The following is a 15979-nucleotide window of genomic DNA, read 5'->3' as shown; positions in this document are numbered from 1 at the left end:
TTTTCTAGGAACAAATCAGTGCCTTCCCAGTCTGAGACTGTTGACGATGGTGTACAAGACCTATGCCCTGAAAAATCACGATGCTGCATAACATCATAGGATCTAAACTGGGGGACAGGTGAGTCCGGAGAAAGAGGCCTACATTCGCTGTGAGATGCTGCTGACTCGGGAGATGATGCCCTGTACTTATCTATCAAGTCACCCTCATCAATGTAAGAAGATTCCTCAAACAACAATATAGGGCTGATTGATCTCACATTTGATTCTTTTGTGTCTTCATTATAATGAATACCTCGTACCACATCTGCATATGTCGGATTTCTTGAAGTGAGCAGAGCTTTGGTTGAGATAACCCCTTTTTTGCTAAGACTAGCACTGACCTCTTGAATTCTAGAATTGGATTTTTGAGAGGATAGTGCATAATTTTCTTTTTCTCTATCTTCATTGAAAGTGTCATCGGTTGTATGTAATTGTCTCGAAGATGATTCTGTCTTGTCTGTTTTTGCTTCATCTTTCTTAGAAAATATTTTTCCTAGAAAATTTAACACATACTTCGGCCTCTTGATTAACTTAAACACCTTTGGTCTAAAATGATAATTTTTCACTTGTGGGTTAGGCTGTGTATCGAGAGGCTGGTTGTAATTGTCATTTTTATAGTCATGTTGTGTTATTGGTGTACTATGAATGGTATTAGTTTCCAAGTTAAACTTTTCCCTCTCCTGCTCAGTATTATTCTCTTTTTCATGATGCTTTGTCATTGTTGCTGTTTGTTTTACTAACAAGTTTGAAAGATTTTGGTCCTCTTTATTTTGTTTAAAAGTTTTTTTTGAAGTATCTAATTGAACACTTGGTGACATTTCTATTTTCGAAAGCCAGTAATCTAAATATGACTGTTTTTCTTGGAAGCTTGGGGACAGAGAAGAGTTCACTGTAAATTGCATTTTATTAGAATTATTAATTACTTCATTATATCCTGAAGTGTCAACAAAATTTTCTGATGATGGTCTCACTTTTGCATCTGATATTGCTGGCAGTGATGGATTCTCATTTGAATATAACAAAAAATAATTGCATGTTTGATGCCTTAGCTGAGAACGGGTTGGTTCTGAGAGTGCCAGTTCAAGAAATGAGAAACTACACTGTGAAATTTCAGAATCTGGTGAGCAAGCTCTACAGCGATCCCCATGTTCTCCCCCTATGGAATTTATAACATGGACTGGTTCATTATTTTCTGTAGTATTCATCATTTTGGTAGTGTCACTGTATTTGGTCTTCCAAATATTTCTACTAAAGCAACAAGTTGTCTCGGGTGGTGATGAGCTAAAGCAATTGGTGCCAGTAGGTTTATCCATATAGTTTCTAGAGTCTTTTGCTTGGGCACTGTCAGAGATAAAAGAACAATAATCTGTTGAGTCAGATGTCATAAATGCAGACTGTTTTTGAGTCTGTATGATTGGTTGAAAGGTTTCATTAAATTCCACTAAGTTCAGTGATGTAGAAGTAAGTGGTTCTGATGGTTGGGCGCATCCTTCATTGGCATCAATAAACATCAGGTCCTCCATATATCTGGCTTGGTGATCTTGAGACTTTGCCATCTCTTGGACATTCATAAATGTAAAAACCTTTCCCATAGTTGACTTTTGTATTACTTTGTCATAACACTCTTGTTGGAGGAAAGAGTCAGCAACAGTAATACTTTGAGATGCCAGTGTTTTTATAGTGATTTCATCTTCAATCCCAGCAAAGGGTGCTTGTCCGTCACATGACTGTGCAACAACTGCACTGTGAAGAGTCATTATACACCTCATGTTGTCACTAATATCTTCAAAATCACCCTCAGCCTGCTCTGACTCTAAAAGACTTGGACCAAAGTCTTTAATTGTTATTGATGGTGGAACATTCACACCATCATGTTGTTTACTGTGACCCAATGTAAGATCAAAATGTTCATATGGGAGAGTCTGTTCCATGTAATTTTGCCTTTGATGCAGAAAAACTTTTCCGGTTTTCCCAGTCTTGGAACGTGGATTTTTCCCTTTGCATTTAGTATTATTTTCCACTTGGATTTCCACTTCAGCTTCTTTTAATGTTGGAAATGTACTTACTTGCTCATCCTCTAGGGTATAACTCGTTGGCTCTTGTATATTAACATCATCAGGGTTCCAAAGGTTGGGATTCAATTCTCTGTTGGTGAAAAAAGAACACATATTTTATATAAAATACTTTGATCATGTATGATACTGAATCAACAATAATTACTGTGGAATCTCAAGCTCCTCCAGAAGATCATGTATGCTTTCTGAATGAGTGTGTTCAACAGGCTCTGCCCAGGACGGAATATCCAACAAGGACGCAACTGAAAGGTCCTCTTCAGAAACTGCTGGAGGTGGTCTACGCTCTTCACCTTCAACCCTTCTTACAACTCGGGGACTATCTACATCCTCTTGCACTGAAGACAGGGCCACTGACACTGTTAAAAGAAAATGTTTTGAATAAGTGAAACGTACCTTTTCTTTAAATGGCCTATAGTCTGCCATACCTTCACTGTGATCAAGTGTCTTCTCAATCTCTGCATAAGTCCTTGATGTTTGTTCAACTACCGACTTGTTCATTTGAGTTTCAATAAGATGTACTATGTCCATGCGGTTGATCTTCGTTAGTCTTTTTACCAAACAATCCTCTGAAAATTACCAGATAATCAATAGTATAGTAATTTATTTATTTATATAATGATGACAAACATTGTACTAACCAGTGGCATGTTTTCCTTCTCTTTCAACCCATCGCTGAAGCAAGGCGTGACTCTGTTCCTGAAGTGAATTGGGATTTTCTGTTCTAATGACTTGAATGTCATCCTCACTAAATTCAAGTTCTCTCGCAAGCTCTGTATGAGTTAAAGATATAAATGAGAAAAGGGTGAACTTTTTTCTTTCTTTTTTTTTTTGTTTCAAACTTACCAGTCCAGCTGAAGCCAAGAAGATCTGCGATGATTGTCAAAGTCTCCTCTTTTCTGTCAGCATCATCCTGCCAATCAACTAAAAAGCCACCGTATCATGTAAAAATGTCTCTTATTTCTACAAGAAATTCTATAAAATACAATGTTAATATTATAAGTGTAAGATTATTAAATATAAACTGCATAACTACGTTGTTGTCGTTTTGAATGGTATTGTCAGTGTGCATGCATAAAACAGATGGCAATGTTTTGGTATGATTTTTTGTCAGTATGTACTAACTGTGGTTCTATTAAAACTAGTGCTACTAGAATATGACTAGAACATATTGCTGTATTAGTGGTGAAATTTTATTCTGGTGAATTGATGATATTCTTAGTTGGGGTATGGAATTTGTACAATGCAGTAATTCAATCTTGAGATTTTGAACATACAAAAAAAAGAAAGGACAAATATAAAACAAATATAACACAAAAAAGCATGACAAATGTGCTACACCGTTAACAGTATACCATTGATATACATGAAAAAATAAACAAATATGAAAAACCATAGACAACATAAAGACAACAGGCAGTGGAGACCTAACCATACCTGGTGTATAGTCTGGAGTTTGATCAACGGCGACTCGCTGCATCTGAGTTTCTACAGTGTCATCCCAGGATGGCCTAGATTCAAATACATCCTCTTTTTCAAATGAAGACTGGACAGAAACTAAAGGATGGACATCTGAATCTAACCTCTGTGGGGCTGGGATGTCATAAGTAAAAATAACAGAATCTGGACTCCTATGACTAGTGCTGCTTGAATCCACAGAAATTTTAGAAGAGGATTCTGTAATCTCAGAAAGTTGTTTTGTGACATTAAATGAGTAAGGGTGCATTTGTTCTGCAGGTTTGTGGCTAGGTAAGGACACATCATGGCCAGAACTTATATTGGTTTTACTGCTTTCAGAGTAATGTCTACTGTTTTTATCAAAAGTACTACTTTTACTGTCACTTTCAATCTCTGATCTTGTTCTACGACTTAAGACATGGGCTTCTGCTGATAGAGTAATGCTTTCTTTGGTTTCTGAAGTTGGGGGTGAATTTGCCTTTTGTATGTTAATTTCAATGACTGAGCACTCATCTTCACATTCTTCCTCATCATCTTCCTCAGATGACTCAGAGGATTCATTGCACTGTTTTGAATGCACCAAATGAGGCTGGGTATCCGACTGAAGATCAGCAATAGTAGCATTAAGATTCAGACCAAGATGTTCATTTATTTCATTATCAGTTTGAATATTTGTTACCAAAGCTGTGGGTGAAGCAAGCTGAACCTCTACAGAATTCCCGAGGTTAGTTGAGCAGAGTGATTTCTGAGACATGTCAAAAGTTTTAGGGGTTGAAACTTGATTATTTTCAGCCTGACAAATTATTGATATGTCCTCTACGTGTTCCTCTTCAAATGATTGCTCAATTTCTTCATCAGATTGTCTGATCGTCATGTCAATAGCTCCACCTCTTGTCATTTCAAATAGTTTTCCCTCCTGAAACTGAAATGGATCTGTTTCAATTTCTCCCGTATGGGTAGTTGAAGAATCTACAGGGCCAGCAGATTCAGAATGAGGATGAAAGAGGGGGTCAACATCGAACCCAAGACTGGTTTCAAGGCATGCACTGGATAACTGTGTTGCAGATTTTTGACTGTGTTTCTCAGTTTCAACTTCATGATACATTTCATCAAATGTTTTAATCTTTGCAGCCATTTTGAACATCTCTTGTTCAGTAAAATCTGTATTTCTGCAATCTTCAATATCATCAGTGTCATATATATCGGATGCTGGACAATCATTTGCTTCAGATTCAGTCTGTTCAGTTCCATCTCTGTAAATGGTTTTGTCAAATTCATAGCAGGCTTTGAGCTGAGAGGCATAATCTTCATATACAGCAGACTTTGATTCACTGGGCTTTGTATCAGTAGGACTTCCCTCAAGTGAGTCTTGACAAGGTGACTCCTTAGTGGGACTTGGTTCAATAGAATCCGGAGATTTCTGTGAAGATTGATCCTCTATTACAGGACTTGACTCTAGTGAGTCTTGCTGAGAACAATCACTAAGTTGTTTATCAAACTCCTCAGAGTGCAGCTTTTCCAGACTGTCTGGCCTCTGTGGCTTTAACTCATATTCTGATGTTTTGACATCCGAATCAGTATTAAATGTACTCACATCATTTCTGTCCAGAATGGAGTCTTTTGAATGCTGCGCTTCCTGTTCACTTGGTTTATATGAGTCACAGCCAAAAGTTGTGTCTTTGGTGTCTACCTGGAAGATAGATTTCTCTCGTGATGCATCTGCTGAATCTTGTGCAATATCTTTAGTCAAGATTACTTGTGTAAAGTTCTCATAAACCTCCTCCTTGGTTTGTTGAGGTTGGACATTTGCTATATTTTCTTTAAGATAAAGATCTAAGTCAGAACTGAGTAATGAGATCATACCTGACATATCTTTTTCTAACGCATTTGTCTTTGTTTTTCTTTCGATAATCATTTCATTGAATGGCATTTCCATTGAAGAGCCTGGTGATTCGCTACACTCAGAGAACTGCACCCCAGTTACACTATCCTCTTGCTTCCTATTCTTGGTGGTGACTACAGGGCTCTCATGAACACAATATTCATCTGGATAATTTTGTCTTTCCACTGGACATTCCAGAATATATTGTTCCAAGTCCCCACTGAGAAGGGAAATCATACCTGACATGTCTTTACTTACACTCTCTTCTTCTGACTTTTGGTTAGTTTGTATTACTTGAAATGGTGCCTCGGAGGACGTCTCAGGAGAGTATTTGTCAAATTGTTTATTTCCTATATCTTTGTCATTTTCTATTTTGTCAGTTTTATCAACACTTTGTTCATACATTTCTTCACCTGTCATAATGACTTTCTTTATTTCTTCTTCAGATGTAGACTCATTCATTTCACAGTAGGTTTCCTGTTTTGTGGTTGGCAGAGATGCATCTTTTCTTTCTGGAGAAGCTAGTTGCTCAGACTTGTCCATGACAGTTTGTTCATCTAATAAATGACTGGAAGTTGAAGTTTCAAAACTCTTTTCTGAATCTTGATCCAACACTAATGACTCATGGTGTGTTTTCGGAGTGACAGTGGCATCCTTTGTCAGACAATCTTCTTCTGAACTAGTTATAAATGTTTCTTCAGTGTCCTTTAGATTTTCTGTGTCATTGTCTGCAGCTAATGAACTCGTGACCTGTGGTGTATCTGGGAGGAGCTGTTCCAAGTCATCGATGAGTAGTGATTCCATTCCTGACATGTGTTTTTCTTTCGTTTCTGTGGTATATTTTTCAATTAGTGATTCTTTTTCTTCCCCTTTAGCATACGTAACTGCCAATGGCTCTTCATTTCTATCAGAGGCACTTTCAGGTTTATCTTTTGTTATAACAACCTCCTCAAATGTCTCCTGAACTATATCATTTACTTCTTCTACTTCTTGGGTTGTTATGTTTTTCAGACACTCATCTAATTCTTTGTTCAAGAGATTTGTCATCCCTGACATATCCTTTACTGTTGAAGAAACATCTGCAACTCTTTGCCTTTCAATGCGAACTTCTTTCATTTCTGGTTCCTCTACTGTAAGTTTCTCATAGGCAACAACTGTATCTGTGTGTTTGACTTCATCAGTAGACACTGCTTCATTTGAAACTAAAATATTGTCTCTCTTTCTTGAGTAACTCAGCATTTCTTCAGTAATCTGACCTGTTACAAGAAGATGTTCATAATTTTCATCATCCCCAGAGTCAATATCGTCAGTGAGTACTTCTTCCTCAGGTACTTCCATCTGATACTTCTTATCAACTGATGTGGCTTTGAAAAGTTGATATTCAGGATTATCCTCCAGTTCAGCTTTTATGTCAGCACTAAAGTCCTCTGAAGGTCTGCGGTCTGGACTGATCTGCATGTCTTGGGAGCTTCTTGCTGTGCTAATGAAGGGTTCATCTAATGTCATTGAACTTCCATGTGAGTCTGACCACTCTCGCTCATCTTGGTCAGTGGCAGTGAGCTTGGCAACAATCGCTTCATGTTCAGTCAGTTGGGTCCGATCAGCACTTTCACACGTCACCACTGCAATGCACGCATCGCTTATGTGCTCCAACAGGCCTTTATCTTTTTTGGTGTCCTGCTCAGTCTGGAATGATTTAATTCGTTCTTTAACAGACAATGTCTCATTGTCTAATAATTTTTCCTTTGCTTTTGGAGGAGTTGGTTGGAGATTACTATTCATCTCCTTATCACAATCTGTTTCTAAAATCAAGGGTGTATCATTAAGAGTGTGTGTTTGTAATTGTTCATTTGAGCTACTATGTTGCACTTCATTTGTGGTGTTTTTATCTATGGGTTCTGTCAGTTTAATAAATGAAGATTTGGAATCTTCCAATGGTTGCAATGTGTTTCTTGGTGTTTTAACTGACTCTGACTCATCCTCTGACAAAGGCAGGACACTGTCCTCATTAACCACTACAATATCAGCGAACGTTACTTTCTTTTCTACTGGAAGTTGTAGTCCCTCACTCTGCTCTTTGGTAGGACTTTGTGACGGAGTAAATTGGTGAATATCAGCTTGTATGATAACTTCTTTTGAAAGATCCTGTCCTGCGATGCAGTCTCTATCTAGTGATTCAGATGATATGGTTGAAAGTGAGGTATCCATGGGTTTTTGCTCAATTGGTTTGCTTTTTGCAGCTGCTTGACCTGTCTGAAATGTTTTCATAAGTTCTTTAACAGACATGGCCTGACCTTTATCTGCATATTTTGCTGTCTCTGAGCTGTTCGTCTGATTCATAGAAGTAACTGACTGGTTTATTCTATCCTCATCGTGAATCTCTTGCATATACGATTCAGAAGAAACTGGAACAGCTTTGTGTTCAAAGAGTCCAGTTTTATTCTTTGACGGATCTTGCCCAGTCTGGAATGCTTTCATTAACTCTTTGACTGACATGGTCTCCTCTAATCTCTCAGTCTGGGATCTTGGTGATTTAGGAGATCTGGAAACCCTGGGCAATTCCGGCATGTCATCCTCTGTCCTTGGGACATCATCTACATGGAAATCCTGTGTATGAGTATATTTTTGCTTTTCCTCTTCTTCTAATTTGCTCTGTAAAGCCTTAACTCTCTCACTTATAGGCCCAATAGAAGTTTCAACAATAAGAGGTGAAAGAGGTGGCTCTGCAGCTGAAGTTGGTAGGACAGCAGGCACTTGAAGAACACTGTCTCCGTCTAATGACTCTACTGAGCTCACACGCTCTAACTCTCCCTCTGAGCTACTGCATCCAGATCTCTCCCTCTCACGAAGTTTTTTGCGAATAGGCTTCTTGATATCAGGTGGCCGCCTCTTGCCATCAGATGTTACTATGACGTCTTTACAAGTACTTTCGTAAAGATCATCTTGAGAGGTACTGAGTGATATGGACTTCAGTTCCACAGAGGTGATACAGTTAATGACAGTTTCTGTGTTTTCCTCACTTAAGGCTCCCACTTGGTCACTTTGTACTTCATTTGAAGCTATTTGAGACACTAAAGTAGTTTTATCTTCATCATGAATGTTAGAATTGGAAAGTTGGGTTGTTTCTGTTTTCAGTCTGGACTGTTCCACAACGACTAACAGATCATCCACTGATGCTCTAGCTCCAGCTCTGTCAACACTTAATAACTCTGCGGGGTCAGTCAGTATGGTGGACATTCTTATGTCTGACATGTCAGAGAGAAGGTCAGGGCTTGCAAGTGTTGCAGGATCGAGAGTCTGTCCAACTCTTAAGGAGAATGTCTCTGTTGACTCAGATTCATCATCTTTCAACAGAAAAACTTCAACAAAAAAGATAAAAACCAAGGGGACAAATCAAGCGGGAGAAGAGAGACACAAGAAACTGTGATCAAAACATTGACACCAGGTCCATCTTCATTTGTAAGAGCAGAGAGAGGAAAAACAGTCTTTGAGGCAAGGCCAAAGGGGAGATGAAATGGTGATCCAGAGAAGGAAGAAAGAAGTAGAGCAGCATAAGCAAAGGTAGAAAAAACAAAACAGGTTCAACAGAGCCAAGAAGAGTAATCTTATTTTGGATGACTTAAAGATAAACACTGATAACAAACAAACATTCAAAACAAATAAACCAACAGAAATTCTCAAGATTGTTCTGGACATGACAATTCATGTCTTTTCACCAAATAATACTTGAATTAGAAATCAAATTGAATAAAACAAGTACATAATTTAACAAAATCAGGACGTTTTTGATAGTGTACTGAATAAAAATCACCTTTATGTATGTGTGTATATTTATTCACTTTTACATATTGTTGTGTATTGAAGTGTATTAAATGTGTGAATGTTCCCGTTCAGAATGGATCACCCTCCCACTGATGTAGATGGATGAACATAGCATGGACAAAATATAAGTAAATGTAATACAAATAATATAAATAATAAAGATATGAATAATAATTATAATAAGCAGCTAGTTATAGTTTGTATTCATTACTAAAGAAAAGAAGGAGGATAGTTTTAAGAGCAAGGAATGAGGATGCAAGGCAATGCAGACACACATCTTAAAGAAGACATATTATGCAAATAAACTTTAATGAGATTTTAACCATGGTGCTCTCTCACCATATAATTACTTAAATTTGTCATTTGATAAATTCATTGATGACTGAGTAATCCCCCCCCCACACACACACAATGCACAAAATATAAAATCAGCATCTGCTTATCTTATAATTCAATATAATTCAATACTAAGTACCTGAAAAAGCATGATATGTCTTCTTTAAATTTAAATTAAAAATGTGTTTACATGCAATTTTCAAGTTATAATCATAACGATTTAGTTAAATCATTATTGAATACATTAAAAATATATAAGCTTTACATATTAGCACAAATGTACAATATGATTAATTTTATAAAATAAATAATGAAATACATATTTTATTATAAAATTCCCAAACTGTCAGCGTATACGATTATACTTACATTTCTTGTCACTCTTTTCACTCTGTAAAAAGACAATAATAATTATCAATATTCTTGAAATTTAAAATGTATAAATTGTCTAGTCAATTTTTACCTCATCATCGGCATCTTGGTCTGAATCAGATTCCTGTAAAAGAAGAAAAGATTATTACATCAGAAGCAAAACAGAAACAAAAGTTTCGATTGAGACAGACCTTTGAATACGTCGGTAGAGTGATGTTGAGGTTGCAGATAGCGTTGTGATTAAGACTGCGATAGGTGCGTGGTTCCTTTGTAAAAGACAGACGTCCACACGGCTCTTGTGAAGTGTCTCGAATCTGTTCAATAAAATGAGAAATATTCAGCATTTTAATAAAAAGGATTCATAAATATCAGTTTTTATCCATGTGGTCTGTTTGTGAGTGATAAGTGGTGTTTGGAAGGTGCAGTTTAGCAGCACTTATTTATTTATTATTTATTATTAATTTATGAATTCTGAGTGTGACGCATACTTTTATGAAGAGGGCTAATCTGTTCTCCTTGAAGGCGAAGAAGCTGAAAACATGATGCTGTCCACTCTTGGTCAGAGGAACTAAGTTTCCAAAGCAGTCAGCAAAGATAGGTTTTCCCTCTAGTACCTGTAAAAAGGCAAGTTTTGATAATAAAGATAATTCAATAAAAATCACGTGTAACATTTCAAATTGGGTTATCATTTGATGTGTGTGGGTTTTTTTTTACAAAAACATTTATCCTCCAAATATACCTCAACGTCTCTGCTGCGTGCAACTTCTGTGAAGTTCTCCTGCTGCTCCAGCGTCTTGTCCATCTTGTCGTCCGTCATACAGAAGCAGCGCAGTCGGGCCTCGATAGGGTCTAACGTCTTGGCAAAGATTACAAACTTGGCCATGTACGGCACACAAATAATCTCTCTGTAAAGCTGTGTGCCAAAGCTAACTGATTCTTGAGTTTGTCTGCAGTCAATAAGCCAGAACCTGGAAACATAAAATAAACATAATCAGGTTATTGAGTGGACTAGTCATTTATTATTTGTTAAGTATTATATAAACTTACCTTGCTGATACATTTGTAGTAAAGGAAACACATTGGTTAACAAAAGTTAGAGGTGTAGATCCTGTGATGTCCTCCCACTGAGCTGGAGTTGTTCCACCTGAAACAAGGACAGTGAAATAAAAAGTTTTAAAACTAGTATTAAACAAATATTAAGGTAGTCTGATTTACCATAATGTATCACGTACCTGTAATACTGCAAAGTAATCTTAAAGTCGGCGTCTCTCCACTGAAGGCAGTGTTTTGATCCTCACTGTTGGAGTGCTTGGGGATGGGGATGGTCATCGTGATAGGTTTGTGGAACTTTCTTCGTCTTGGCTCTAATGTTACAATTGGACTAAATATTGCTTTATTACCAAGGCATTTTCTCACTGTGTCAACATCAATTGGTTGGGCCTGTAACAAAATACAACAATATATAAGTCTTTAAGTGCTCTGTAGCGTCTTAAAAAATATATTTTCATTGTTATCTAGTCTTCCGTACCTGGAGACCCACTCTTATCTTTTTGGTGAGTGCTCCTTCAGGGAACACAGCCTGGACCTGAGGCACCAGGGTGCTGCTGAGGACCCCTCCCTCTGGACCAATCAGATGGCTGTCCTGCTTTACACGGGACACCACTGCAAAATACTGGGGAAAGTCTCGTGTGATGATACGGCATATTCTTTTCTTCTCAAGTTCTTCAGGAGAATCAAGCTCTGCAAAGGTCAAAATTCACAGTGTAAAACAATCATCAACCAGGCCTGTCACGATTATGAATATATCGACTTATCGTTCTATACACGACAGATGGAAGAATAGCGTTTATGAGTCAATATTTATCGTGGGTATATTTTCTTTGCACTAGGGAAAACTGTGATGAGATTTGAGCTGTGGAAGGTTGAATTATGAACTTCTATGACACATTATAGACTCAAACAAACTACTTAACACTTGCATTCTGTCATTTATTTATTGCAGCTCATGTTTTTTATAGTTCATAAGTTTTGAGCAATAATTCTGCTTTATGATTTGGGTTCAATTTTATCATTTATCGTCTATCACCTCAGTAATATATTGCACTTCAAAATGAGTTATCGTGACAGGCAACAGCATACATACTTTCATCCATGCCGTTAAGTATCTGGTTTAGTTCCTCCTCAGTGAAATCACAGTGATGTTCCCTCCAGTTTTCTCCTGTCTCACTCCTCAAGATGACAAGCTCTCGCTCTGTGCCTCGCAGTGCTGCAAAATGGGGGATCTCTACAATCACAGGCCTAAAACAACAACAATTACAAAACAATGTATTAATTACACACAGAAAGTTCAATTTAAATGATTTAGATTTGCAGATACAATGCAAATAATGGCGTGAAAAACATAAAAGTCGATCATAAACAGGTTCATGCAAAACAACAAAGAACAAATAAATGTAACCACAACAATCTGACAAAAGTATTTATAGCTGAACTGATATGTGTGACTCTTCCAAAAAGAAAAAATAAACGATAATCTTTGCATCAGACATTTTTTGATCATGTTGAAAAAGTAAAAGTGAAAAAGTAGACATCAAATCTCGCTGCTGTCGGCAAATCTAAAACCCACTAATTCCACATGTCAACGAACACAATCCAGTGGGAGCCTGACAGCCAAACTGATGCAAGAGAAATTATGAAATCAAGATGTAAAAAAAAAAAAGGTAAAGGGGGAAAATATGACATAACCAAGCTTCTGTGGTAGAGGTTGCCCACACCCATGGCCCTACCCGAGGAACTTGGTCCCTGGAGGACCCAGCTGAAGGATGCGACTGACCAGGCTCTCACCCTCATTGAGAGGAGGTGGAGCAGTGGGCAGATGCAGTTTACTGATCCATACGCAGCACAGAGATGGAGCCAAGAGAAACACATAAACACACAGATCTATACATAATAGACAGAACAGATCCCCTCACAGAATCTTTAACTTACCCCAAGAACTGAGCTCCGGTGGGTCCCACTTCAATTATACGACCAGCCAAACCCTCTCCCTCCACCATCGGAGGCATGGAGGCGAGGCGGTGTCTCTTGACCAGTCTGCAGGTCACTCTCGTGGGAGCAGAACACTTCCTCGGTGGGACAATAATACGGAGCCCATTGTGACGGCAACCGCGCATGGCTCCACCTCGAGCATCGACCATAAAACTGACCAGGAAGCTGTGAAAACGGCACCAGCATATTTAAGTCAGCAACAATAAAGATCCAGGTAGTATTATTAGTCATTTTAATCATGGATAAATGCACTAGGAAATGTGTATCTTAAGTGTTTTTGAAATAACCACAATGCAAATCTTCTCTTAACAGTCCTTACATCCAAGTGAACGGTTTGACACATGCCTCATTATTTTGGACCATAACAGGCTCTGTGCACAGCTGCATGCTAGCTAGCTCACTGTGTCTTGAGGCTAACAGTCACTTTTGGAGAACAGAAAATAAATAACCTATTCAATTAATTTAAATAAAGACTACACAATTATTTTTTATATGTAGAATAGTTCAGTTTGTGGCATAGTTTTAATATTTATAATGCCTCAAAACTAGCATTAGCGTTAGCATTGAGACACAAACATTTCTAAACATAAAAGAGCTCTCCAGTGAAGTATTCATTTTATTTGTTTAGTGTGGCAAAAACCATGAGGCAAAAAGAGAGAGATACAATTAGACAGGAAGTAGCGACGCTAACAGTGAGGTCGCTGGGCGCTGTTGTGCACAGACCTAATTGTACCAGGAGAACAGTGCTTTTTAAAATCATCGTATCTACAGAAAACATCTCACACCAAATGTGCACCGTGCATGTAAACGTCAAAACATAACACAAAGATGCAAAACTTAAAAGTTTCACCTGCTGTTGTCATGGTCTAGACACGGTGTGGAGTGGCTATAGCAGAACACATCAACGCACAAACAACCAACAAGACAGCCAAGTGACACAAAGGCAACAATAGACAACAGAGAGAAGAGAATAAAAGAGATGAGTTGAACCTGACACAGGACACAATACACAGCACACTACAGTTGCAGAAAGGAGAGCTAAAGCACATGGATGATGGAGTCTTACTTATAAATATAACCTTACATATTCATAAATACATTTGTGGTTTAAGGATAAATACCCAGAGTGCAGCAGTGTGGAAGACAGCACCACATTATCGAGGTGTTCAGCCCCCCAGCTCAGGCGAAACGACTCTTTATCCTCTCTCGACAGAGCTGAAACCTTTGAGGCACAAATAGCACTAAGAACTTTCCCTGTAATCATGTGGTGAAATACTGAATATAAAGAACTAGACCGTACTTGGTGGCTTGAAATCATATCTTCAATGAGAACTCCTTCTTTCTGATGGAAGCTGTGAATCGCAGTGTATCTGTTAGAAACACATTTTATATTTGTGTGTCTGCATTAATGTTACTTTGAAACTGAAAAACACCTGTCCAGGTTGTGACTCATGTAGCTGAACCCGTCCAAATAATGTCCCGGTAAAGAATCATCTCCCAACTCTCTGAGATCCTCCGCTCTCAGATATTCTCCCCCGTCACCGGTCATGGTATCCTCACCTGGCAAAAATCAAACAGTCAAAATGATGTTAAAAGTGTTGTACGCCTGTAGTTTGTTCAATCCACTCAGTGCAACCTGAAAAAATTCGAGCGGATAAGTCGAGATTCAAGCGTGTGCAAGTATCACATCGGTTATATATTAGTTATGACCATAGACTGGATAAAGAAGTGGAAAAAGCGAGTGTGACGTCAGCCATAGCGCCCAGTCAAATGAAGCTAATCGAGGCTAGCAATTATAGCGGCTAATTTGGAGCTGAGTTCTATATTTGGAAGTCCAACCACGAGTATCATAGCAAACAAAGAGCCAATGAGGAGCGAGGATGTTGAAGATAACGCCCCTTCCCGCCCGCACCGCTGGTTCAGCAGGGAGCGAGCGCTGTCAAACTAATCTGTTGCTGCTAGCGGGACTGACGTCGGGGAAAGAAGGCGCCCGATTTGTTTGTTATGATGTTAATATCTTGATTTACGAGCACAATAGCGAAATAAAAACACCAGGATCACGTAGAGGGCGTTAATATGAACATTTTAAGACCAAAATGACAATAGAAAGTGAACTGAAGGCAGAATCGCTCGACCCGAAAGCGCACCAATGCTAACTTCCTACGTGGAAAGTAGCGGCTAGCAGGTTAGCTCTGTCCACTTATATCTACAGCCTATGGTCATGATTAGTTTTCAATATGTTCATCGCAGTTAAAATGCATTATGAATACGTTAAGATTCACAATCGCATTTGTCATAAAACAATCCACAGCAAGCTCAAAGTGCTGGGGCGTTTTCTGTACCTTCCACCTCTACAGACCCGTCAGTTAAAGTCTCGTCGTCAACCCTAAAAACTATAAAACATACATCTTTAAACCCCCACGTTCAAAATGACATTACCCATCATGCACTTGTACTTAAATTCAATAAAAGCAGTGGGTGATTGATAATATTTTTACGCTGTGACTCACCCTCTTCATCTGATACGTCTAAGTCTTCTGTCATAGTTTCTGGCACGTTCAGCTTGTGTTTCTCTGTCACGGTCTGAAATATCATGAGATCAAAAATGAGTAACGGGATTTTATGTTCGCAAAGAAATCTAACAGCATAATGGTGCACTTTAGTTTTTGAGCTTACTGTTGTGGTAGTGATGACCTCCTCTGTCACCACTTTCAGAGTATCAACCACAGAGATGTAACCCAGACGTTTCGCGATGGACAAAGCAGTGTTCCCGTTCTAAGAAAAGAATACATACATGTTTTTAATTTTCTAGGATCCAAAACAGCGCTATCTTTTCCTCTTACCACTGTTGTAGCGTTTGGTTTGGCCCCGTGTTGCAACAAAACATTTATGATATGTGTGTTCCCCTGCTGTGCTGCCTGGTGCAGAGGTGAGTATCCGCTCTAAAAGA

The 15979-nt window shown here is 38.4% G+C and overlaps 1 protein-coding gene across 1 annotated transcript in view; it reads right to left on the bottom strand.

Annotated features, from left to right (window-relative positions):
- The window catches only part of ank2a (ankyrin 2a, neuronal), a 62035-nt gene that overhangs the window by 28743 nt on the left and 17313 nt on the right, over nt 1-15979 (bottom strand). The window contains exons 19-41 of the mRNA XM_055224963.1: nt 15873-15971; nt 15706-15804; nt 15540-15612; nt 15372-15422; nt 14463-14589; nt 14330-14381; nt 14151-14251; nt 13880-13915; nt 12970-13194; nt 12125-12279; nt 11510-11721; nt 11214-11421; nt 11029-11125; nt 10721-10949; nt 10470-10595; nt 10173-10295; nt 10073-10105; nt 9979-10000; nt 2958-3035; nt 2753-2884; nt 2540-2680; nt 2260-2470; nt 2106-2184 (exon numbers count right to left, since the gene is read on the bottom strand). Coding sequence (XP_055080938.1) covers nt 2106-2184; nt 2260-2470; nt 2540-2680; nt 2753-2884; nt 2958-3035; nt 9979-10000; nt 10073-10105; nt 10173-10295; nt 10470-10595; nt 10721-10949; nt 11029-11125; nt 11214-11421; nt 11510-11721; nt 12125-12279; nt 12970-13194; nt 13880-13915; nt 14151-14251; nt 14330-14381; nt 14463-14589; nt 15372-15422; nt 15540-15612; nt 15706-15804; nt 15873-15971 — 2709 coding nt within the window. The remainder of the gene's footprint in view (nt 1-2105; nt 2185-2259; nt 2471-2539; nt 2681-2752; nt 2885-2957; nt 3036-9978; nt 10001-10072; nt 10106-10172; nt 10296-10469; nt 10596-10720; nt 10950-11028; nt 11126-11213; nt 11422-11509; nt 11722-12124; nt 12280-12969; nt 13195-13879; nt 13916-14150; nt 14252-14329; nt 14382-14462; nt 14590-15371; nt 15423-15539; nt 15613-15705; nt 15805-15872; nt 15972-15979) is intronic.

This window comes from Periophthalmus magnuspinnatus, chromosome 1 (genome assembly GCF_009829125.3).
Source record: "Periophthalmus magnuspinnatus isolate fPerMag1 chromosome 1, fPerMag1.2.pri, whole genome shotgun sequence".
Taxonomy (NCBI): Eukaryota; Metazoa; Chordata; class Actinopteri; order Gobiiformes; family Gobiidae; genus Periophthalmus; species Periophthalmus magnuspinnatus.
Note: the sequence above shows the minus strand (reverse complement) of the source record. Positions and strands in the feature narration are given on the sequence as shown.